The sequence below is a fragment of the Oncorhynchus keta genome, chromosome 32 (assembly GCF_023373465.1).
Source record: "Oncorhynchus keta strain PuntledgeMale-10-30-2019 chromosome 32, Oket_V2, whole genome shotgun sequence".
Classification (NCBI taxonomy): Eukaryota; Metazoa; Chordata; class Actinopteri; order Salmoniformes; family Salmonidae; genus Oncorhynchus; species Oncorhynchus keta.
The window spans coordinates 5,316,315-5,342,195 of NC_068452.1; the positions used below are offsets into that span (position 1 = coordinate 5,316,315).

General features: G+C 42.2%; 2 protein-coding genes across 6 annotated transcripts; both read left to right on the forward strand.

Moving 5' to 3' along the window:
• The first annotated feature begins 1,153 nt into the window (after positions 1-1,153).
• On the forward strand, positions 1,154-20,242 carry LOC118365711 (puromycin-sensitive aminopeptidase-like). 4 transcript variants are annotated; one of them, XM_052490446.1, is made up of 23 exons: positions 1,154-1,510; positions 4,166-4,250; positions 4,457-4,534; positions 4,723-4,844; positions 5,260-5,367; positions 5,702-5,902; positions 6,052-6,148; positions 6,247-6,280; positions 6,544-6,658; positions 6,834-6,998; positions 7,171-7,275; positions 7,458-7,518; positions 7,650-7,759; positions 7,890-7,953; positions 8,111-8,250; positions 9,400-9,534; positions 13,711-13,930; positions 14,454-14,596; positions 15,135-15,191; positions 15,629-15,736; positions 16,047-16,202; positions 18,463-18,510; positions 18,648-20,242. In XM_052490446.1, exons 1-23 carry the CDS (start codon positions 1,217-1,219, stop codon positions 18,792-18,794), a joined length of 2,793 nt encoding a protein of 930 aa, XP_052346406.1. In that variant the 5' UTR covers positions 1,154-1,216; the 3' UTR covers positions 18,795-20,242. The 4 variants fall into 4 exon arrangements, with proteins under 4 accessions (XP_052346406.1, XP_052346403.1, XP_052346405.1 ...); XM_052490443.1 differs by having other exon boundaries at positions 1,155-1,510; positions 4,166-4,256; positions 13,711-13,951; XM_052490445.1 differs by having other exon boundaries at positions 1,155-1,510; positions 4,166-4,256.
• Positions 20,243-21,584: 1,342 nt separating this feature from the next.
• LOC118364893 (UPF0669 protein C6orf120 homolog) lies at positions 21,585-25,511 on the forward strand. 2 transcript variants are annotated; one of them, XM_035746689.2, is made up of 2 exons: positions 21,585-21,709; positions 22,568-25,511. In XM_035746689.2, the coding sequence occupies exon 2, from the start codon at positions 22,632-22,634 to the stop codon at positions 23,187-23,189; it is 558 nt and encodes a 185-aa protein (XP_035602582.1). In that variant the 5' UTR covers positions 21,585-21,709; positions 22,568-22,631; the 3' UTR covers positions 23,190-25,511. The 2 variants fall into 2 exon arrangements, with proteins under 2 accessions (XP_035602582.1, XP_035602584.1); XM_035746691.2 differs by having other exon boundaries at positions 21,630-21,760.
• The last annotated feature ends 370 nt before the right edge of the window (positions 25,512-25,881 follow it).

Below are 25,881 nucleotides of genomic sequence, written 5' to 3' on the forward strand. Positions count from 1 at the left end.
TGATGGTAGGTGAGGGCGGGCGGTCCTGTATAAACACAAACTCACCTACTTGACAATTTCCTTCACAACAGCTCTACGCTGCCCCGCAAAGCACAAGAAGTATGAATGCCCTGACTTGCATAGCCGGTAAATGCTGATCGTAGTGCTGCACTGCCAATGCAGACGTCAGAATGACCATGCAGCCAGCGCCTTTGATATGGCCTCTGCAGAAGTCAGTGCATTCATAGTTTTTGCGCTTCCCTAAGCATCTCAGAGCTGCTCTGAAATAAGTTGTCAAGTGAGTTTGTATTTATACAGGACCTCATACCCGCACCTACCATCAACTAATCATGTCAATGCGAAGCTATATGGAGCCCTACTCATTGTTACAAAATTTGAGGCGCACAGTGCAGTACGTGGCGCAATTTGGCCACTGCTTGCCTCTTGAGGCTTCTCAATTGCATCACACCATCCATACGCCTCCGACCACATTTTTGGATCAAGCATAAGTTGGTTCTTATGGATGCAGGCTACAGCACCAGTTACTTAGCCGTTGGACACAGATAATAAAGAGGTACATGGGTTTAGATAGTGGAATTGTCTCTTAAATTGGTTGCTTTTTCATGACATGATCTGAAGATTTGAGCAGCAGCTACTTCATACACCTTCAGTGGCTGTGCACGTCTTTTTGGCAGGAGGATTCTTAAGCAAACAAAATATAGTTGATAAAGAGATGTCTGCAATGACCTACATGAGTCATGTGAGTAGCTAAGCCCTCTACTTGTTTCCATAGGTGATTTACACACACTCACTACTAGGCAACAACATAGACAATCATCAACACTTTCACAACATAAAAAGGTAAACAACCTGTTTTTTTAATGCAAATTCTTACTTATTTTCAGAGAGTGCAGATGACTTAATGCATTATTGTTTTTTCAACTACTATCTACTACTACTAATAAGGAATGCTACAAACAAAAAGCATGTAATTGTCAATTATGATTTATGTAAAATATTTGACACAACATAGCTATATTTTTGGAGAGAAAAAGGTTACTGCAATTGACAAACTAATTCAAAACCAAACATATTGAACACACCCCCTTGTTCCAGTGTTCCTCCGCGATGACGCTGTTTCCTCGTCATACTGCGCAGCTACACACGTTGTTACGGTGGATTTGAAGTGAGAGGGGAGGGAGGACCCTAGCTGGTAACATTTCTAGCTAAGGATTTTATGTTGCTGGTTCTCGGCCGTCGGGTTTCGCTGTCATTCGTAAAACGAGTAATTCCCCAAGATCCAGTTTTGTTATCGAAGCCCATTTTGCAGAACTTCAGAACTATCAAATTCCGAGTAATACACAGCAGCACCGTCTTCGCAATCGCCACCAGACAAAATACAGACACCATGCCTGAAAGGAGGCCCTTCGTAAGGTTGCCCACTGACGTCTACCCTGTCAACTACGGGTTGTGCTTGAAGCCCGACCTCATCGACTTCACTTTCGAGGGCAAGCTAGAGGCGATTGTGGAGGTAGGTGAAGCAATTGAAAGACAATTTCTATCGTACTTGGTGCATGGTTATTTAATCTATTTTGCCTAATGTACAACGTTCGAATGGCGAACGTCAAAATGCTAACTAGCTAGCTATCTTGCCAGCTAGCGAACCACAAACTAACGTTATCTACTAACCCATGATAGTAGTGGCAAATAGCTAGCCTAGCTCACTTTAGTTAGGTTGAACATATGTATTCAATGTAGAAAATATTGGCCTGAATGGTACTGTCCAGAGTAACTAGCGAGTTGGCTACCTACCTAGATGAACCGTCATTCGCTAGTTAACTGCTAATACTAGTTAGATAGCTAGGCACAATATCGTTAGCTCGCTGTAATTTTTGCAAATCGTTCACTGGTTAATACTCACTGCTACATACTTCTCGCTTTAAATGAATGTATAGTATGATCAACGTCAATGCAAAGATGTTGATTTAGCTTCAATGCTAACGATAGTTGCATGTCAGCGCACCCAGTTAGCATGCGCGCTAGTGCTAACTGAGCTAATGTTTGCTAAATCATAGCTAGTAAATGTCTTCCTACTAGACTTCCCAGCTTCCGTCTGTGTTAACCTATTTTGCAACCGTGTTCCTAGCAGACCATATCAATGACAAAACACTAGACATTCAACACCCATGATGTATAACATTCAGAACGGATCTTGTTTGATGATAATGACACTTTCAGAAATTTAGTTAAATGATTCATAATCTGTCAGTGATTGGGAAAATGGTGTGCAACCTTGCGTACTTCCCATTGCCTGTTGGTATGTTGATGGTGTAAACCAATTACTCCATACGGATGGGCATTAATTCTCAAACGGTGTCAAAGCTCGATCTAACTAGAGATGACTTTTATTTATTTTGTTATACTGTTAAACTATTTGGTGGAATGTGCCTTGGCTACCCGTACAGACAATTTACATTTAGTCTTAGACTTTCACTTGCGGGGCACAACAAAAAGAAACCAAGCCATGAATAAGTAAGACAACATATTTAAGTGCCTTTTAAACGGGGTATAGTAGTAAGTGCCAGGCGCACCGGTTTGTGTAAAACTGCAAAACTGCTGTTTTTTTGCGCTCAACTATTTCCCCGTGTGTATCAAGGATGGCCCACCACCCAAAGGAAATCCATCCAATTTGACACAACTGTAGGAAGAATTGGGGTCAACATGGACCAGCATCCCTGTGGAACTCTTTCGACACCTTGTAGAATCCATTCCCTGTAGAATCGTGGCTGTTCTGGGGGCAAAAGGGGAGGGGGTTTACCTCCATATTAGGAATGTGTTCTTGTTCTTACACTTTCTGTATGGGGCAATTAGTATTTGTTATCTGTAATACTTGAGTATGATTTAGTTTTTTCCCCAATACGAGTACTGCAACTGTCAAATGCCCATCCCAAATACTACACCACATGTGTATTACAGACTTGCTTGCTTCATTTGATTAGTTTCTAATGGATGTCATATTTGGTGACACATGTGGTGCGTAGATTCCTCTCAGATGTTTGCATACACCATCTTCATCTCAGAACACAGGCTAGGAACACAAGTTACTCGTCAGCATGGGGACGTAACACTGGCTGTGTTACAATGACACTTAAAACGCCAGGCTAAACTATTTTAGTACATTACACACAAACATTGTCTAAATCTAAAAGATTACGGTATGGGTTATCTATGTGCCGCTGATCTATGTTTGGTAGCCTATCCATAGGGGGATGGCACATTGTTTTTCGCAGTTGGTGAACTGCATTTGCCAAGGAAATTAGGCTATATGAAAGGATTAGGCTACTCTTTGCATTTAAGTGACAAATACAGTTGTCAAGTATGGCATTTTTAACTGCAATACATGGGCTATGTGTTGTTAGTTGCGTGGCTGCTATTTGTATGCATTAATCTATAATTTCATTAGCCAAGTTAATGTCAACGCCAGCCCATGATTTAAAAGTCTACAGATAACCGCACAATAGCCAATAAGACTCATAGCGATGTGGCACCGTGCCATCACCTAGCACACTCTATAATTACAGCCCTGCCTTCTCGGTTACAACCTCCCAGCTCTCTGAGTATCAAAATAAACAACGGCAGCACCCAACCGTCAATAAATGGGACTAGCCTACTCTCTCAGAAAGCCGCGTCTGAGTGTGCCGCTGGGTTCCGCCCTCAATAAGTCTGACGGTCGACCGTCGCATGAGCCGCTATCACATTGCATTCTAGTCAGAAGCCCTGTAGGCTGTCTCTTTCTTTCCCCCTCTCCAAACCTTCTTTCACTCCTGTTCCGCTCTCCCTGTCAAGCCACAATTGTTTTTCACGGTGACACTGATTCACTGTAGGTTAAGCCTGCTTGGCCTACAGTAAGTTGTTTGATCCCTATTGCTGCTATCTGACTCAGTTCAGATTAGATTCACCCTTAATGGTGGATTTGCTTATGGCAGAAAAACAAATATCCTAGTTTGGAAGTATTATATCGAGGGAGTATTATCGTTGAGGGACTCTAGAATGACTGCCAAACATTTTATTTGTATTTTTTTACACTAATTAAAAATATGGCGTTCTTATGTCATCCCAGGGATTTATACAAGGGTGTGCTAGGCCCCGATTTGACTTAGTAGTTGTGTTTCTGTCATTTTCCCAGGTTAACCTGGCCACTAACCAGATTGTGATGAACTGTGCTGACATCGACATCATCACAGCATCCTTTGTACCAGAAGGAGGGGAAGGTGAGGGTGAGATTCTGTCAATTGTCTTTTCATATTTCTCTTAAATATAGACAAATTATTACATATGTTTTTTTAAAATTCAATATATTTCTTCTATTTCCTGATTAGACCTGCTTTTTCAGGCCTGTTAGGCACATTTGTATATTCTTTTCATTATTATGTTATCGCAGCGAATATCAGCCTTGCATTTTTTCCCTACTCTTTAGAAATTAACGCGACAGGATTCAACTATCAAAATGAGGACGAGAAAGTAACTCTGTCATTCCCTAGTGCTCTACAGAAAGGTAAGTCAAAGGATTCGCCGTTAACCAGAATGGCTCCAGGGCTTTTTAGGTTTATGCTAAACCCTCCACTCTCTGCCATTCACTATTCTTCCTGGTGTTTGACACCATGCCATGTCTTTTTGTTTGTAGTTGACAAAAAAAACAAACCTCTTGTTGTAGTAAAGGCTGAATAAACACACGTTTCCCAGGATCTGGCACTTTGAAGATTGACTTTGTTGGGGAGCTGAATGACAAGATGAAAGGTTTCTACAGAAGTAAATATGCAACTCCTGCAGGAGAAATCCGCTATGCTGCTGTCACACAGTTCGAGGTACAGTAACTAGGCGCTCCTCCTGTCCTGCAACACTTCTTGGTACAGTAATGAGTACATTTTCTCTCAGCAGCAGAGTTGATGTGCTTAACCCGTGTTGCAATAGTGTTTGAGGGTTGTCACACCCTGGCTCTAGGCTGAATGTTTTAGCAACCTTTGTTGTGAATTCTTGATAATGCAACATGGTTATCTCTTAACTTTAGAAAAAAAAAGTGGGGAGGGGAACGACATGCCCAGCTGCTATATAAGGAATGTTGTTATTTTCAACTTTCACTAGAGGTCATTGGAGTAGCTTTATTATAAAGCAGCCCTCTGACACCCTCCAGGATGTTGGCCTGACATAACACGCTGTGAAATGTGTTGAAAGTATCTCGCCTAACCTCCCATGGTGTTCCCTCCTCTCTTCTCCCCTCAGGCCACGGACGCTCGCCGGGCCTTCCCCTGTTGGGACGAGCCAGCTATCAAAGCCACCTTTGACATCTCTCTGATAGTTCCCAAGGACCGAGTAGCCTTGTCAAATATGGTACGTGTCACACTCAAACTCTTCCGCCTGGGGACGCAAGACCCCAAACGGCTTGAGTCACATTTTGCCGCTCTGTTGTTTGCGCTCTGCTAACATTGGCTTATGTAACATAAGACAGTGTTATTGGGTCACTGCATTTCCCCCTCATCTAGCTACAAGAGTAAGTCTGCTGGCATTCAAAATGTAACCGAGTTAGTAGGTTTCTCCAAGATGGCAGCCCTATGGACTGTTTTGTGGCTATGAGCTCATTCTTCAAAAGCATTGCTGACTCTGATATGACTTCCTGATGACATTTTCTGTCCATACTAATATGCCCTTGTCCTCAATGACACAGAATGTCATCGATCGAAAGCCACATCCAGAAGATGACAGCCTTTTGGAAGTGAAGTTCGCCACCACCCCTATCATGTCCACGTACCTTGTAGCGTTCGTCATCGGCGAATACGACTTTGTGGAAGGCCAATCGTCGGACGGCGTGACCGTACGCGTCTACACGCCTACCGGAAAGGCGGAACAAGGGAAATTTGCACTAGAGGTGAGTTGTTTTTACCCCTTTTTAAACCTGGATACTGGTTAGACCAGTACTAAACACTAGTCATGTGTCACATATTGATGAATGACAATTGGCATCAAGTGTAAAATAGAAAAAAAACTAGATATAATTTCCATCGACTTTTCTCACAGGTTGCTGTAAAGACCTTACCGTTCTACAACGACTACTTCAATGTTCCTTACCCACTGCCTAAAATTGATCTAATAGCTATCGCTGACTTTGCTGCTGGTAAGTACAATTCAAATGACTCGATTTCAACTATTATATTGTGACGAAAAATAGGAATTATAGTCAAGATCTAACACGCTTGGTGCTGCCCCTTCCAGGTGCCATGGAAAACTGGGGCCTTGTTACCTACAGGTAAATCTAAAGTAATGTTGCTAAATTTGCAACTAATGAGAGGATGCACAGTTAGCCTGCCAATCATGTTATTTTCTCACAGATTATTTATTTGTTACCACTGGTGGGAAATGTATGTGATTTAAATTGCATATCATTTTTTTTTTTTTTTTTTTTTTATGTTTGTGTTAATGCACTCTACCACTAGGGGGAGTGTGAAATTATTTGCATTTTGCACTTGTTTTTCTTTGAGTTGACCTCGCTGTGTGACCTCATTGTCCCAGGGAGACGGCGTTGCTGATTGACCCGAAGAACTCGTGCTCGTCCTCACGGCAGTGGGTGGCCCTGGTGGTGGGACACGAGCTAGCTCACCAGTGGTTCGGAAACCTGGTCACCATGGTAAACAACCACTGCACTCTTTACTGCTTATGTAGAAACCAAAAACACTCTGCTGGTCAAGGACCGAAGGACATTATCATGAAAGATATTACATTATTGAAGCTTATCTGAACAGCTTTCTACAATTGCATTGTCATGAATTGGCTTTAGTCAATAAGACCCCCATGCCTTGTAGGAATGGTGGACCCATCTGTGGCTTAACGAGGGCTTCGCATCATGGATCGAGTACCTCTGTGTGGACCACTGCTTCCCTGACTACGACATCTGGACACAGTTTGTGTCTGCCGACTACACCCGCGCCCTGGACCTGGATGCGCTGGACAACAGTCATCCCATCGAGGTGTGTTGGCTTTAAGTTTGTAAGATGATACATACATACATACATACATACCATATGTTCTGGACTGAAGTTTTTCAAAAGATGCGAATGTACGCGAGGTATCTCTGTCAGATGAAAGCGAACCTCGCACTGTGTTTTGAAAGCATGACCTGACTGATCCCCTGGGCTGCAGGTGAACGTGGGCCACCCGTCGGAGGTGGATGAAATCTTTGATGCCATATCCTACAGCAAAGGAGCGTCTGTGATCCGTATGCTGCACAACTACATAGGAGACGAGGTGAGGAGCTGCTGCCCGGGCATACTGCCATGTTGTCCACTAATTAGTCAAGCTCTCTTTCATATGCTAGCTAAGCGGGTATTGCCTGTGTCTCTGTTAACTATTTGTATGTTTTCATCTCCGATGTTTTTCTTGATTTTCTAGCTTTCTTTGTAAACCTATTTAGTTTCTTCTGTCTCTAGGATTTTAGGAAAGGAATGCATTCCTATCTGTTGAAGTTCCAACATAAAAATGCAGCAACAGGTAACACTGTCAAGTCTCCTATAAATCTCCTGAATTTATAACGTCTTGTCTGGTCCATTTCTAACAAGAGGTATATTTTTTGAGTATTGTAATTGGTTGGTGACCACCTCTCTCCCCACCACCAATCCCAGAGGACCTATGGGACTGTCTGGAACAGGCTAGCGGGAAACCCATCGCCCTGGTGATGAGCTCCTGGACTAAGCAGATGGGCTTCCCTATAATCGTAGTGGACCAGGAGCAGGTAAATAGACCACAATGGAAATAGTCTTTGGACAATATGAATGTTCTGTGTTTATCCTGTGAGAGGGGATCTCTCTGTTTTGGATATAGCTGTTTGTGTATTAAATAATCACATGCATTTTTTTTTGTAGCAAGGGGATGACCGCATCCTCAAGATATCTCAGAAGAAATTCTGTGCCAGTGGACCACATAATGGTAAGATAATATTTTCCAATAACTCTACACAAAAACAAACAAAAAAAGCCAGGTACAAATCGCTGGTTCCCTATTTGTCACTTATTAGCTACGTGAGACACACGACCTACTTTGCTTCTCATCTCATTGGGTCTTGCGTGTGTCAATCATCCACCAGGCGAGGACTGCCCTAACTGGATGGTACCAATCAGTATCTGTACGGGTGAGGACCCCGGCTGTACCAAGCTCAAGGTGCTGCTGGACAGCCCAGAGACCACCATCACGATCAACAACGTCAGCCCTGACCAGTGGGTCAAGGTGAGGACAACCAAATTCCACCTATTACGTCTGTCTAATATAGAATTGAGTTGAAAATCAAGCCCTGGGGCCTTAAAATGTGTACTATAATCCTTATACAGAGTGACATGTTTAGGGAAATAGAAAGCTGTCTAATAATAGCGAAATGGATACAAAAATGCTCGCTTCAAGGGCCATGACCTTGAAGGTCTGCTTGCTTGGAGAATTATACATGTTTGTGAATGGGCCATTACGTTCATGATTCTGAGACGGTAAATACTAAACAAACGGGTGGGGGATCATTGAGAGTTCAGTAAACCAATCACCTGACAAAAAGGGTCGACGAGAGGTTAAGCCAACCATGGCCCTTGAAGGTCTTTGAAAGGGGTCAAAAGGTCACACAGAGGGCTGTTGAGAGGGGTCACTAGAGGGTAAGGGTTTGTGAATGGACCATAGAAATTGCTGTTCAATGCAAACAACATCATTAGTAATGTCAAAGTAAGTTCGGGGAACTGAGAACCATTAAAAAATAACCACTTGATTGGGACTAATGGTTGCTTGAGCAGGATTATAACCTGTCTAGTCCCTATCGAGTTAGCGATGCTAAAGAGGATCCACAAGGCCAGTGGTTCCCAATCAGGGGTACTTGGACCCATAGGGGTACTTGGCCTATCCACAGGGGTTACTTGTGAAGACTCATGAGACCATCGGCTCACTGGTAAAATGCACAAAGGGTTACTTTGGGGGTAGTCCGGGCAGAGCAAAATTCAATTGGTGGTACTGTAACCCAAAAAGGTTGGGAACCACTGCACAAGGCTATGGTAGGGAGAGTGAAAATACTTATGCGTGTGCCTTTCAGAACAGAATTATCCATGTACTGAGTTGATCAAAGGGTTAGAAAATATCTCTTCCTGTTTCCTTAATGCTAAGCTGTACTTTTTATGGCTAGAATAGAACATTATTTTGTTCATTTGTTGGGTGGGGTCACTCAAGCATATAAGGGCTTTCTTCCACACTTGCTTGTTAGGCAGATTTATTTCCGCTTTAGCTAACAAATTTGGAACAGCAAATGGTTTTGCATGACACCGACAAAGGAGTGGAAGAAAACAGATTGGCAACAAGGCTATGGTCTTTGGCTGCTGTTCAACTGTCCTCCTCCTCCCTCTATAGATCAACCCAGGAACAGTAGGCTTCTACAGGATCCAGTACAGCTCGGCCATGTTGGAGAGCCTGCTGCCTGGTATCAGAGACCTCACCCTGCTGCCTGTGGACCGTCTGGGCCTGCAGAACGACCTCTTCTCCCTGGTGAGAGAGAGACGACCGTCAACACTACACCAACATGCCCTTTAGCTTGACGCTAACGTTCAAGAATACATTTATTTATGGTATTGGTGCTTGTTTTTAAAGTCAGTCATGAACAGGGAAATGGTCAGATCCTGTAACAATCATATTCATAAAAAATAATTCCTTTCTGCCTCAAAACCCTTAGGTTCTTTCCCCTTCCATATAGCAAGGCCCCATCTCTCTAGTCTAGCGCTACAGTGGCAAAGAAACAGAACCTTCAGTGTATAAACAGATACTTTTTGAGGAAGCCCAGGGTCAAAGCTTCCCCTAAAATAAACTCTAGCAGCTCAATGTTGTAGATGTGGAATCCACACAACATACATTTAAGGGAACCCCAACATAGTGTCAAATCAAATGTTATTTGTCACATGCGCCAAATACAACAGGTACAATTTCACCTTACAGTGAAATGCTTACTTAAAAGCCCTTAATCAAGTTAAGAAAAAAGTGTTGTGTAAAAAATAAAATGTTAATTTTGTAATTTTTTATATAACACCCAAATTGACGGGTGCGCTCCTATGGGGCAGAACAGACAGGGTTGGTTTAAACTGACATGAAAACTATATTTAGTCTCCAAATGTTTAATAGAAAACAAATACATTTTCACAATGAGCACTTGTTGTCTCTCAAATAGTTGTTGGTTAGATAGCTAGTGAATTTGAGCCATATTAGTATAGACATGACATCAGTCAAAACACCTCAAAACAAGATACAACTTGCTGAAACGAACCACCTACGATTCCCCACATGGCAGCTTCTTATCATTGTTGCTCACTATCTGACCGTTCAGAATCATAACGACGCATGCCTTCCGGACACATCGACGCATGTTGTCAGCCAACCGGTCTATAGCTGTGGTAGCCAAAATAATTCTCTTGCTCAGCATTTTTATACATTACCCTAATCATGATGATGTTAATGGCTTAATTTACTCAGGAACCACACCTGTGTGGTGGTGTTAAATGGGTCATCTGCAACCGCCCGACTACGTATTACAACAAAAACAAGAGGCCCGCATCTGACCCTAATCCGCAAATTTAGAGACTGGGGAATGTTTTTTTTGACAGGGGTGCAGGAACAGGGGTGTAGGATTTATTTTTCCCTAATTTAGATGCATTTCTGATAAATAATGTCTGATATTTTGGTAAGCTATTTCGAGAGCTTGACAGGGGTGCAGTCTGTCCCCGACCAACAACAAAATAAATATTGGTCTACCGAGATTAAATTTTAACATATTTTTTCATACACACACCGTTTGTTTGACTAAAATCAACTATATGTTGGTTGCTGAGCTTGTCTGGTGCTTTAATTAAGCTCTGCGATTTAAAAAATTAAGACACAAATGATTTGAGGGAGCCAGAGATCAATATAGCCTAACCAGAATAATTTTTTTTTTTCATGTTCCCCCCTCCTCCCGCTGCATTTGCAGATTCTGCCATTATGCTCCCGATGTTGCCAGTAATAGGCTACACCATTTGGAGTGCCAGTTTATCGTACCATTTCTACTGATCTCCGTGCCACTTATGATTTTCATATGCACATTTTAATCTAAATGAAATGAATGAAAATGATACAATTCTAAAAGTAACTTCTATTGCCAATATGTAAAAATTGCCTACAATAAAGCCCAAAAAATTACATTGCAACCTGCAGGTAGAAAATATCATGATAAAAATAAATATCCTATAAATCCCATTGGCTTTGCCTGTCTGCAAGGATGTTGAAACATGGTCTAGCCAGAAGCTGGTGCTTACAACATATTCTGGGCCCTCAGTTTCCTGCACCAGTGAGCTCCTGACAGACACAGCTGTAGGCTATTTGCGCAAGGAATAAGAAGTAATCAGGAAGCCATGTTTTATGACGGTTCCACTGGATCGACACTTTACTTTCGTTCCCCTTTCATGCTGAGTGGTTATCGATATAGGTTACATTGAGGAATTAATGTGTCTCTCAATGGAAGTAAAAACAGACTTTTGTTTAATTGCTGTTTTGAGGTGACGAAATTGCTTTGACAAGCTCCACAGTGATGGCGAGTTAAGACAATCAGAAATGGTCTCAGGTCCTCAAATGGGCACACTTATAGGCCGACATTTGCAAGTAGGCCAGGTAGCCTAGTCCTACTTCTATGCGTAATCAGGTGCGTGTCCTTACTCCAGAATTAACAAGGAGCGCTTCAAACAAAAGACAACGAATAGATTGACCACTTGTAAATGGAATGAAATAAACCCAAACTTTCTTTCTCACAAGTGTAGCCTAGGATGTGCGCTCTGCAAACGACGTGCCCACTCCTAGAATGCGAACGGTAAGACTGTAATAATAATAATATTGAATGCATTATAACAGAAATAACCGTAACCAAACATTGTAGATTAGAAATGATGGGAATTAACGGTAAATGTACCATTGGTGATATTGGTGTGCCATCCCCTCGGCCTCTTGCAATGGATTAGTCCACTGAGGCGTGAATCAGACATGTTTCTCGTGTGCCATAAAAAAAATGTATGTATGTTTGTGTGCGACTGCTCGAGTACAAAAGATCTTGGTCGATCAACAGCCTGTCGACTAAATGTAGTCAGTCAAACCAGTTATTGACTTGTTTTGTTTAATGGTCTCTACCTATATAGTACTCTAAATACCCCAATTCATGTTAAGTTCAAAAGAATACAGGATCAAAAACGTACACCATTTAAACCAATGAAGGTTTGTAACTTTAAAGCCCGTTATCTCAGAATCCTCTTTTTCCAGGTGGAACCTTGTAGACCCAAGCTCTCTGACGTCGTTTTGACCGGTTGTAAGCAAACGGAAAACTGTGAAATAAGATTTCATTTCGGCTTGGAAACATTTTATGTGGTTAGGAAATATGATCAGCTTTTATCATGCTGATTTTAAAGATAGCACCTCTACAGACTGTCCCCTAACTACATTCGCATTCTCTCAAGATGCTGAAAGAAATCATATTATCCCATATATTTCAAAATGTGCATTTGGTGTATAATTTTGCTGAAAGAAATGCTTAATTCTGCAGGAGTTAATATTAAGGCTATGCGAGAGGATATAGACTAACAGTCGTTGTCCGGATTTCAGTTTCCATTTAATCCATCTGAACGGTGGGCTAAAGTTCCCGGTCTTGTGACTGTCGAATATCTATAGCGCCCCAAACACAACTTTTCTGGCCCTCCCTTCTCTTTATTTTCAACTCCATTTCGCAGCATTTCTCTTATTTAATTCAACTCCGACATTGTCCTTTTTTCCTCGGTGGATCGACATCCACTGTTTCTGTCCGTTCCCAAAAGCATTTGGCGATTGGCATGTAGGCTATTTGGGGCTCTGTACAGTTAGGACAAATGCCAGAGAGCCTAAAAAGAATGAAAGAACCTCTGTAGCCTGTAGATGTATGAATTAAACATTTATGGATTTATTTGATGTATTTTCTCTTTATTCACCTGCTCTTAATCTACACACAATATTTAATGAGCCGAAAACCCGCCCCGCGGATATACCCACGGGGACTGTGCCTTCTGAGTCAACCTGCGCGTCACTACAGTGTGGAAGCACCTGCTTTCGATATACTTTGTATCCCTCATTTACTCAAGTGTTTACATTATTTTGGCAGTTACCTGTACATGTTATTGTTGTGATTTTTGTGGCCATGTAAACGTAAGTGTTATGGTTCGATAACGATACTTCTCCTTTCTCCCTCTGTACCCATGAGTATTAAGCTCTTTGACCATGATATTGTCATGTGAATTGTTAAGCAAAGATTCTTCAGCCTTTTTCTCACCAAAGCCCCCTTTGAAGATGTTTACTGTAGATGTTGGATAAACAATGTGTAATCTAATCTGCTTGTTTTCCTGCTTTATCCTATTCCTTCAAAAGCTTTCTTGTCCCATTCATTCAGGGCTCAATTACAAACACTGTAGATAACATCATAATACTGTGACTCTTAACCACATTTCCCCTGCTCTTACCTCTTCTATTCTTCTTACCTCTTCCCCCTCATTCTTCATATTCCTTCTCTTCCATTCCTCTTTTACCTCTCCTTTATTTTCCTCCTCTATTCTCCTTCTACCCCCCACCCCCATTCCTTCTCTTCTTGTCTCCCATGTTCATCCTATTAATCATCTTCATCTTCCTCAGTCGCGCGCTGGCATGATCAGCACGGTGGAGGTGCTGAAGCTGATGGAGGCCTTCGTCAACGAGCCCAACTACACTGTATGGAGCGACCTGAGCTGCAACCTGGGCGTGCTCTCCTCCCTGCTCTCCCACACCGACTTCCACGAGGAGATCCAGGAGTTCATCCGGGACCTGTTCACTCCCATCGGCCTCAAACTGGGCTGGGAATGCAAGCAGGGCGAAGGTGAGCCCCCTGGGGCCGGTGGTAAGCGTTGCGAACTGAGCTGCCGAGTCATTCCGAGTCAATCCTCAGCTTTTAGCCCCAAGTCACTTGATGTAGCTCTGATTGGGTTGGATAGGTATAAGAGAGTTGGATAGGTATAAGAGAGAGGGCAATCTGTCTACAATCTGTCTACACACTCTTGATAGGCTTGGGGGGGATTTATATTTTGCTATATTGCTAACACCTACCTATACAATCTGTTCAGTTCTGCTCAAGTGGTTAGGGGCTAAGGGTCAGGTTTGGAATTAGGCAAGTGTTTTGTGTAGTAGGGGTATCAGCCCAGAGCTGGTGATGTATGGATTTACTGGCTCCTGGATTGACTAGCAGTAGATAAACTCGGTCCTTTTGGATGAAGTTCAGTGTGTCAAAGCATTTGTGTTTTTAACGTGTTTGAGACTGACTGGTGTTTTTCTTTCTTTTTTTCCCCCTTCTGTTTTCTGGCCCCGGTTCTTTTATTCTCCCCCCCCCCCTCTCTCTCTCTCAGGTCACCTGGATGCCCTGCTGAGGGGCCTGGTTCTGGGGAAGCTGGGGAAGGCGGGACACAAGCCCACGCTGGAGGAGGCCCGGCGGAGATTCAAAGACCATGTGGAAGGCAAGCAGATCCTCTCTGCAGACCTCAGGAGCCCAGTAAGCTGTTCTGCGCCACACACACACACACACACACACACACACACACACACACACACACACACACACACACACACACACACACATTTATTCATAGAGAAACACATGTGTTATTAACATGTAGTTACATAAACAAAGGCCCCATTCCAAACTAACCTTTGCCCTCTAACCCTAGGCTTTTGATGACTTTCCGTCAGTAATGTTTAAAGGATTTGATTGGTCAGCAATTTGATAACGTCTCCACCTAGGCCTCTGGTTGGCTAGGTTGAAGCGTCGTCAGTACTGCTTTCACCTGTCCATTTATTTCAATCAGTTGTCGTCAACATTTCAACAATGGGCCTGCAATCATGTTATCGATCCTACTTTCCAGCAGTGACTTCTCATTTGTAGATCATTTCTAAGTGCTAATGATAGTTATTTAGTACCACCATGACTTGGAAGTAGATGCCATTTATGAGACAAAGACATAAAATGATTGTAAAATCAAGTGATGAAACCGTGTTGAATGCCCATGTGTCTGGTCTTTGTTTCTCTCCAGGTGTACTTAACAGTGCTGAAACATGGTGACAGTGCCACGTTGGACACAATGCTGAAGGTAAGTCACACCAGCTAATGGTGTATTCACTAGTGCACACCGTAGAAAAATGTTTTGCAACGAAAACAAGCATTTCTTATTGGATAAATTCAGATTAGTCCCGCCCTGTTTCGTCACATTTGGTTCCTAGACAATACACCCCAGCCAGGCCAGCTGGTTGGTGATCAGTCTCCTCAATAAGCATGAGTCATATATTGGAAGCGTGAATGATTTCAATTACATTTCCTCAGTCAGATGAAGAGGATTACCAGCTCGCTCCCTGTCCTAGACTCTCGTTAGAGCCTCACCAATAATCTGTGACAGATAAAAGCTTTAATCACAGCCAACTGATGTGAATTGATATCATTTGATTTCATCCCATAAATGTCACACCAAAGATAAAATATTAATATTTTTCTCTCACATTATCACTCTCTAATCTCTCCCACCCTCTTCAGCTTCACAAGCAGGCTGACATGCAGGAGGAGAAGAACCGCATAGAGAGAGTGCTGGGAGCCATATCTGCCCCTGACCTCATCCAGAAAGTCCTCACCTTTGCCCTCTCGGTATGTACACACAACCATTCCTGCCCTGGCATCTGGAGTGTGTTGCTTGCTCCTGCTATTTTGTCAGGAGAATATAAAAGACGGAACAAAAATCCCTAGAAACATTCATATTTCCACCTCGTGTTCTTTTGGTCTCGCTTTTATGGTGTTCATTCTAGAAAATAACCGGTACAATTGTTAACACTGGTGTTAACTAGCTTCGTAAATGTAGCCCTCCTAGTTATTTTGGTCATACGAGTTTACCTATAAGATGAGCATGATGAATTCATGGCAATTGGCAAAAACCGACCCCTCTGTCTCCCCTGCTCAGGAGGACGTGCGTCCCCAGGACACTGTGTCAGTAATCGGGGGCGTGGCCGGAAGCAGTAAGCATGGAAGGAAAGCCGCCTGGAAGTTTGTCAAAGACAACTGGGAGGAGCTTCACAACCGCTACCAGGGCGGCTTCCTCATATCACGGCTCATCAAGGTAAATGCTCCGCTCTGAAGCATTGTCGTGGAACCGTTCTTATTCTCATGCTTTCCTCAGAGAGGGCACTGTTACGGTGCATTTAGACTTTTTCCACATTTTGTTACATTACCGCCTTATTCTAAAATGGATTAAATACATTTTTAAAAAATCCTCATCAATCTACACACAGTACCCCATAATGACAAAGCTGCAAAAGTTTTAATTTTTAAATATTTTTTAAATGTTTGCACATTTTATTAAAAACAACAAACAGAAATACCTTAATTTACTTAAGTATTCATACCCTTTGTTATAAGACTCAAAATTGAGCTCAGGTGCATTCTGTTTCCATTGATCATCCTTGAGATGTTTCTTCAACTTTTTTTATTTAATTTATTTTATTTCACCTTTATTTAACCAGGTAGGCTAGTTGAGAACAAGTTCTCATTTGCAACTGCGACCTGGCCAAGATAAAGCATAGCAGTGTGAACAGACAACACAGAGTTACACATGGAGTAAACAATTAACAAGTCAATAACACAGTAGAAAAAAAGGAGTCTATATACAATGTGTGCAAAAGGCATGAGGAGGTAGGGGAATAATTACAATATTGCAGATTAACACTGGAGTGATAAATGATCAGATGATCATGTACAGGTAGAGATATTGGTGTGCAAAAGAGCAGAAAAGTAAATGAATAAAAACTGTGGGGATGAGGTAGGTGAAAATGGGTGGGCTATTTACCAATAGATTATGTACAGCTGCAGCGATCGGATAGCTGCTCAGATAGCTGATGTTTGAAGTTGGTGAGGGAGATAAAAGTCTCCAACTTCAGCGATTTTGCAATTCGTTCCACTCACAGGCAGCAGAGTACTGGAACGAAGGCGGCCGAATGAGGTGTTGGCTTTAGGGATGATCAGTGAGATACACCTGCTGGAGCGCGTGCTACGGATGGGTGTTGCCATCGTGACCAGTGAACTGAGATAAGGCAGAGCTTTACCTAGCATGGCCTTGTAGATGACCTGGAGCCAGTGGGTCTGGCGACGAATATGTAGCGAGGGCCAGCCGACTAGAGCATACAAGTCGCAGTGGTGGGTGGTATAAGATGCTTTAGTGACAAAATGGATGGCACTGTGATAAACTGCATCCAGTTTGCTGAGTAGAGTGTTGGAAGCGATTTTGTAGATGACATCGTCGAGGATCGGTAGGATAACTTGGAGTCCACGTGGTAAATTCAATTTATTGAACATGATTTGGAAAGGCACAACTGTCTATATTAAGGTCCCACAGTTGACAGTGTATATCAGAGCAAAAACCAAGCCATGAGATCAAAGGAATTTTCCGTAGAGCTCAGCGACAGGATTGTGTCGAGGTACAGATCTGGGGAAGGACAACCATCTCTGGAGCACTCCACCAATCAGGCCTTTATGGTAGAGTGGCCAATCCTCAGTAAAAGCCACATGACAGATCGCTTGGAGTTTGCCAAAAGGCACCTAAAGGACTCTAACCATGAGAAACAAGACTCTCGGGTCTGATGAAACCAAGATTGAACCCTGACACCATCCCTACGGTGAAGCATTATGCTGTGGGGATGGTTTTCAGCGGCAGGGACTAGGAGACTAGTCAGGATTGAGGCAAAGATGAACGGAGCAAAGTACAGAGATCCTAACGAAAACCTGCTCCAGAGCACTCAGTACCTTCGACTGGGGCGAAGGTTCAACTTCCAACAGGACAACAACCCTTAGCACACAGCCAAGACAGTCCAGGAGTGGCTTCGGGACAAGTGTGAATGTCCTTCAGTGGCCCGGCCAGAGCTCGGACTTGAACCCGATCGAACATCTCTGGAGAGACCTGAAAATAGCTGTGCAGCGACGCTCCCCATCCAACCTGACAGAGCTTGAGAGGATCTTCAGAGAAGAATAGGAATAGGAACTCTCAAAATACCTTGTGTGCCAAGCTTGTAGCGTCATACCTAAGAATTACTTGAGGATGTATCGTGGCCAAAGGTGCTTTAACGAAGTTAAGATTTCTAAACCTGTTTTTGCTTTGTCATTATGGGGTATTGTGTGTAGATTGATTGGGGGGGGCATTTAATCAATTTTAGAATAAGGCTGTAACGTAACAAAATGTGGAAAAATCAAGGGGTCTGAATATTTTCTGAATGCACTGTATATTCTGTATATATTATAAGAGGAATGTATTATGGAAGACTGGTAGCTTTTTGCATGTGGCCCAATGACCTAAGCCAACTCACTTGTGTATTCACCCCTCTTCACAGCTCTCTGTGGATGGATTTGCCATTGACAAAATGGCTGCTGAAGTGAAGGTGAGCAATCATATTGGTTTATACCTCTTTTAATAGTGTTGTCTCACTCAATGAAACTGTTAAATGTTAACTAAAATAAATATAGCCAACTTCTGTCGTTTTAAAAATTCTAAACGTGGCCATTTTGCATCTTCCAGAGTTTCTTCGAGAGCCACCATGCGCCGGCGGCCGAGCGCACGGTGCAGCAGTGCTGCGAGAACATTCTCCTGAATGCCGCCTGGCTCAAGCGCGACGCCGACGACATTCACCAGTATCTACTGAAGCGCAAAGCTCCCCCGGTCTGAACAACCCAATCTCCCTTCCAGCGCGGACCTCCCTGCATCATAGCTGCCTCGGGCCCCCTTTCTCAGTTCATAGATGGAGAGCGAGCATACTCAAAGCAGGCATAATGTCTCTAAAAGGAAAAAAATACATATGATGACGAAGTCGACAAACAAGCCAAGAATTTAACCAAGCGTTAAAAAAGAAAAGAGACTATTATACATAAATAACAAAGCAAATTCATTTGTCTGACAAAGAATGTAGTTACCCCCATTCTGCCCTTTGGAAGATGATACATAAGTTAGGTTACTGGGGTTTAACACTCCCAGATATGATTTGCGGAATGGCTATCCCAGTGTGTGTCCCAAATGACACTCTATTCTCTATTAGTGCACTATTTTTAACTTGAGCCAAATGGGCCCTAGTTCGTGCACTTTACAGGGAATAGGGTGCCATTTTGAGATGCATACCCAAGTCTGAGTGCATGCTCACACTCCCGTACAGTTACCACACGCAAAACATAAACACTTGCATACACACACAACCTTGCATTGTAGTTTGAAAACTGTGAATTTCTTTCTTTTTTCTCATCTCACTCCTACTCTATGGAGAAAAAAAAAGCATGAATAATATGATATATCCTGTGTTGCAGTTTTTGTTCACTTTGTTTGTTTTCTGTACAAACAAATTATTTTCTTTATTTTTTTTTTCCCGCCATTGGCGTTTCGCAGTTGCTGGTTTTTACCCAACAGGTGTTGTGATTGGGTAAGAGCTGGGCAGAATGGGGTTAATATAGCGTGTGATGTTTTGTTGGCGGTAGTTAAATGAACTCATGGCACTGATCTCCATCTCTACTAACGGTTAGGACAAAAGGCGAGCAGCGCTAGCATGGTACTACATGTATACTGTATAATGCAAGCATTCTTGCAAAGACGTTCCACAAATCTGAATAGCGATGTTCATCGTTACCTTTCCCGCCCCTCTCTTCCCCCTCAATCCATCATTGTACTCTGGCATTTGATACATACCACCCCCCCCCTCCCCCAGTCGCCTGTATTCTCAGCCCTCTGTAGTGTTACAGAATGATGTATAGTATGGCAAACGACAAACATGCATATTTAAATAGTTTCTTTATCTGCCACGTTATATACAAAATTAGGTCTTGTTTTCAAAAACCTGTTTTTATAAGATGCAGTGATTTTTATTTTAACGTTGAGGAAAAACTTTCATTTATTCTAAAGAATTAGTAAAACACTACTTGGGCCTTTTAGTGCAGTTAACACCAGGAAACTTTAGTGTAAGACCCTTAATGATGTACTGGCCCAGTTTGAACTTGGAAATGATAGGATTTACTTAACACTGCTATTGAACTCCAAAGCCTTAAATTGGTAACGTGGTTTGCAATAATTACACTGAAGTGGGTGAAATTCCACTGCAAAGTAAAAAAAAAAAAAAAAAAAAAAAATTGTTTCTAACATGACCGATCTGCACACACTTGTTGAACGAGTATATCTATATAGAATTTGATGTGGCTTTGAAAACATTTACCGGAGAAGATCATCAAACTAATTGTCCCTCTTTCCCTGGAACATTTGTTGTGCTTTTGTTTAAAAATACAGTTGGTGTTCATTAAAGTAAAGAGAAAAAAAAGACTTAAACAATATGAAACTAGTACAGTTGATTTATGATTGCGGTGTGTGTGTGCATGCCTGGAAGTGGAAACCAGTTTGATATGTAATTGAACAATTACTAATACAATTTTGTATGATCCTAATAAGCAAAAACATGATCATAAATAGATTACAAATGGTTCTAGTAAAACCTGCAATAGAAATGAACGCTGTACATAATTAAAGTTGACCTAAATGAGAATAAAGGAAATGGGTATGATGTGTCGATGGAGGGAAGTAAAATTAGGCTGTACATGTTGTTTCACAAGGTGTCTGTAAACTTGCGGTGGCGGATTTTGGTTTGTCTGAGATTTACATGCTGTTATATTTTCATTGCAGTATTACGCTGCAGTCCAACGCGTTGTGGTCGTGGGTGGAAAAAAAATGACTCCGTTTTTCAAACACTGAATGATCAAACTTAGTGTTGAATGTCGCATTGCTACCGAGAAATTTGTTTTGGGGGGATGTATTGGCAGGACGGCTGTGACGCTGGTGTTGCCAAAGCAGAAATTAAGATGCAGTACAATAAAGTAACGTGGTAATTAATATCCTTCACTATGGGAGATTCTTTCACCTTGGTTTACAGTACCTTGATCTGATGATGCATTGATATACTGGTGAGTCTTCAATTCCAGTTTTTAATTATTTTTTTTAACACCTTTCTATAATCCTACGCACAGTGCTTGGGAACTGTAATACTACAAAACCTGATCTTGTCGGCTGTATATAGCGAGGTTGGGAACCGCTGGTCTAAATGCACTTCGTGGATTGAGCAAACACTAATGTGTAGGTATATTCTACAAAGTAATAATGCTGACATAATTCGATCAATGTGTAGCCACATTTTTTCTCTTTGTAGGCTCCTAAAATGTTATTTTTTGGGGTGCAGAGCTACTTTAGCAACTATATTACTGCTGTGTGAAGCGTACAACCAAGTCTCTTGAGGGGTGTGGGAGTGAACTTGACAATAAATGGATCGGGTTACTGTAAATAACTTATAGAGGACTGGTTAGGGTCACATTGTCTATTTATATATCAGTTCCCATATGTATATTTGTAGGATGATGTGATTTTAATATAGGCCCAGTGTTACTTGGTGGTTTGTGTTCAGTTAAAGAATGTGCTACTTTCCCTGTACTGTAGGCGGCGCCAGTGGATAAGTGTGAGAGACCCCGGAAAACGGAAGAAGTGAACTTGACACTGACTGGTTCGTTAGTTACTGGCAAAACAATAACCATTACTAAAGTTGTGCTCGGAACAATGTACAGGTGAGGAGCTAATGTTCTTGTTCCACAAACCTGCTAAATATTGTGATAACCGTAAGTGTTGCTTCTCGTAGCCCCGGAAAGTTATTTGTGCTATACTACTAACATTAGCTAGCTATGTAACGTTAATTTAGCGTAGCCAGTTAGCAAGCTAGCATGAACGCTGGCAGCAGTAGCTTGCTTCTTGCAAGGCTGATGAAATGTAGCTATGTTGTTCGTTGTTCGTATCAATCAATCTATTTGCATATGTGTTTGTTAAATGTATGTATTTTGCATATAGTTAACGAGCCACCAGTACAATACTCGACGTTTCGCTATCTATTATTATCTAGCTAAAGTGTCCACATCACGGCCACGCGCTGTCAAACAATTGCTTTAGGACTATATTCTGCGTTAGCGCATAACCGAGTCTAGCTTTATAAGCTATTTTGTTAATGGGATTAGCCAGTCTGTGGCTGCTCTAATAACTCATTCACAGGCCAGCGATTTAGACGGACATGTGTAAGTGAGCGGTTAGCCAGAAGTCAATGCAAGGCAGACAGACAGGGTGGGCGTAACGTCTTTACAGATGGGCTACTCAAGAAGAAGCTGCTAAACATGTGTAGTATATTACAAGGTTGCAGAGGTCACAATGCTAGTCTTTAGAAGAAGCTAGCTTGATACTGTATTTATAGAGCAGAGATATAGTGCAGGTCTTGTAGCCAGATCAGTGATCTACAGGCAGGAGGTGTCCTTTTCTAAACATCCCTTAAAAGTCAACTGGCTGAAGACCATATTGCCCCCTTGAGGATTTGCCCAGTACAAGCTTTATCAGGCTTATACTGTACTGTAGGTAATGCATTTGTTTGTGTTGCCCTTCAGGTTATCAACAGATGGTAGACGGTGGGTGTTGTTCAGACAGTGACTCTGACTATCCATCTCCATTATGGTGCTGTGCAGCAGCATGTTGGCTGTGGCATTCCTCTTGTCTCAGGCTGGGGGGTTCCTGCACTCTTTGGAAGAGGATGCCCTTCCTAAGGAGTGGGTGCTGCTTCACATGGTGCAGGGCCACATCGGGGCGGGCAACTACAGCTACCTTAGGCTCAACCACGATGGCAAGATCATCCTGCACATGCGCAGCCTCAAGGGTGATGCAGACCTGTACGTCTCAGACAAAACTCTGCGGCCCAGCTTCGACACCTACAAGCTGCAGTCGGTCACCTGCGGCCAGGACGTGGTCGTAGTGCCTGGAGACTTTGGGAGGCCCGTGGGGATTGGCATTTATGGCCACCCGTCGCACCAGGAGAGTGAGTTTGAGATGAGGGTGTTTTACGATCAGACTTCCCTCCAGGACCCGTTTGATAAAAGGTCGTACCCCTCAGAGGAGGACCGGGGGAAGCAGAAATACTCTCCAGCTCCAGAGGATGACTTCCAGGAAGAGGAGTCCATCTTCTGGACTATTTTAATTGGGATTCTGAAGATTATACTTGAAATTTTGTTCTAATAAATGTGTGCTGCTGCTCTCTGCCATGTGCATTTTTAGAATGAGGACACTTGTGGTGTAGTCGAGCTGAGCGCATGATGTTAATCTATCTGAGCCCGGTTTCCCAAAAACATTTTAAGGCTAAGTTCATCTTAGACCATAGGATGCTTTTGGGGAAACCTGGCCCTGGCATTGGTGATCTGAACATTGGACTGAAATTAACCTGAAGAAGCGGAAAAGCAAAGGGAATATTATTTTTTTATTTTCGTAATTCTATTGAGTGATTATCTTTTGATTAATGACAAAGGCAATGCCTCAATATGCTGCTTGTCAATCAACCTCTTGGCTGAGGCTTACCTCTGGAAAAAATGATTTAAATCAAACCACTAGTGTTTGCATATCTATATCAATTATGCCATCTGATTAAATGACTGGGTTATGGTGAATGACCACTGCTCTCCAAGCCAATACCATGGCCTAACAAACAATGAAGTTTATCTGATTGGTAGTGCCTCACTGGATGGACTGATAGCACTTCTTCATGGAAGTCGTGCAATGAGCCTGTTCACTTGAAGTCATGTAGAGTTTAGCCAACCTGGGCCTGGTTTCCTGATAGCAGAGACACTCAGGCTTACAAGTGTTTCAACAATGTATCTTTCCTACAACAGCCTAAGATGTAACATTTCAGTGATAATGCCAGTGAAGCTGGTGTTTGGAGGATATATTGGCACGAATGTCTCGGGCTGGCAAACAGTGCCAATATATCCTCCAAACACTGGCTTTGAGGACATTATCACTTTTATACAATGGGTTACTAAACATTTTGAATTTATTCATACCATTTCATCCTTCCACAAGATTAATTCTATCGGTTGCCAGAGACGCGACCTAGTCGTTCACTCTTTTTGTTCTGTATCTATGGACGCAACCCAGTTCTTTCTAAAAAGTTACCATACTGATTTCTTTCAGTTACCATACTGACTGGCAACATTATTTTACCTCGCTTGCTAGCCAACTACGGCTAACTTAAACACGTCAAACATTGCAGCCAGAATAACAGCAAAGTAGCTGCATTTGCGTTTGTTTAAGCTGTTTTCCAGAGACATTTCTCGTCAGGACACTGTTCAGACGAATTAGCCAACAACACAGCTAACACAATCCCTTCAAACTGTAGCTCGAAAGACTGCAAACTAGCTGTGTTTCATTTGACCTGTTTTCTGTTGACATTTCATTGTGTATATCCATAAAAATTATGCCATTTGATTCATGATTTCGACTGGCTGAGAAAATCTGTCTGCCTTTCTCGTCCCAACTCCCCGACACGTTCGTTATTATAGGACAGCTAGAAATCGAATTTCAATTTTGAAACAATGTTGGAAATGTCGGAGACGGCAAGATTTAGACAAATCTCCGCTGTTGAATATCAAGTGCTTGTCGAAAATAAATGGGAGATGGGCATTTCAACGCCATAGCTTTAGCCGGTGGTCATTTTTGGAATAGACACTGGCTGGAATGCGGTTTTAACCAATCAGCATCTACGATTAGACCCACCCGTTGTATAATTCCCAAAACACAAGGCAAGAGAGAACATTCGCCAAGTGCGTCGTTGAGGCCTGTGTCGATACTGACAGGATCGGAATAATGGCAACGCTGCTCTCTGATCAGCTTTCCGTTCAAATCTTACTTTAACTAATTATTCCACGATACTGACTATGGATCAGCTCATAGAAAGATCACATGGCTAAAATATTAGGCAAATCAAGATTTGGCACATCATGAAATGACATATTACAGACTGTATCATACAAGAAGCAAAATATAACTCAATTTCTTGAACATTAAACGTATTTCAATATGATTGAAATAGGCCTATAGCTTACTTACTCTAGGCTATATTTTAATGCAGTCATCTCTGTTTTAATTTGAAGCGTGTTTTTATACGTCGCTCAAGTCCAACGATGGTTTTGTGAAACCGCTCAAATGATGCGCCTACAAAGGTTCTAACGATGAACTTTGCCTTCAGATGCTTTTGTGAAACCGGGCCCTGTTCAATAGGTTCCAAATGGGAACAAATTACTTGGAGGCGGCAGGCACTACCTGAAACTTGCGTGTCCATTTGAAAACGTTTGCTCCCATGTGTGCCTAATGAACAAGACCCAGGTCTAAATTGGTGTCCTGGGTCTGAATTATGCAACAACTAAATATCAGTACACCAGTGAGCAGAGATGTTCAACAGTGCCTTTTGATCTGTCATGTCTTGGGTGAATGGCAATGCAACATCTCATGCAAATGGAGTCATTTTATAAGATTTTCAAATAAAGATGTGATTATCTTTGCAAAATACCCAGTGTCTGATTGTCTATGTCTGGGATATCCACAATATTTTTGTAAAATTAATTCAGATTCACTAAGTGCAATGATTTCATCACAGTTTGTTTACTTGACTGTACAAGTATATGACTCATTGAAATGCATATATATGTGTTCATGCATGCATTGATGTAAAATATAACAATATTGCTCTTACAAGCAATATTTTACATGCATGCTATGAATGCATGCATGAACACATATAACATGAGGCAAAAGCAAGAAGAGGACCCTGCTCCACACACTCGATGGTGTTCTCACAAGAGTTTCTAAACTAATTACAGCTCGTTTCTCGCGAGTATCCTACAGGTTTCATTCCATTTGAGGTCGCTGTTTTCCCAGT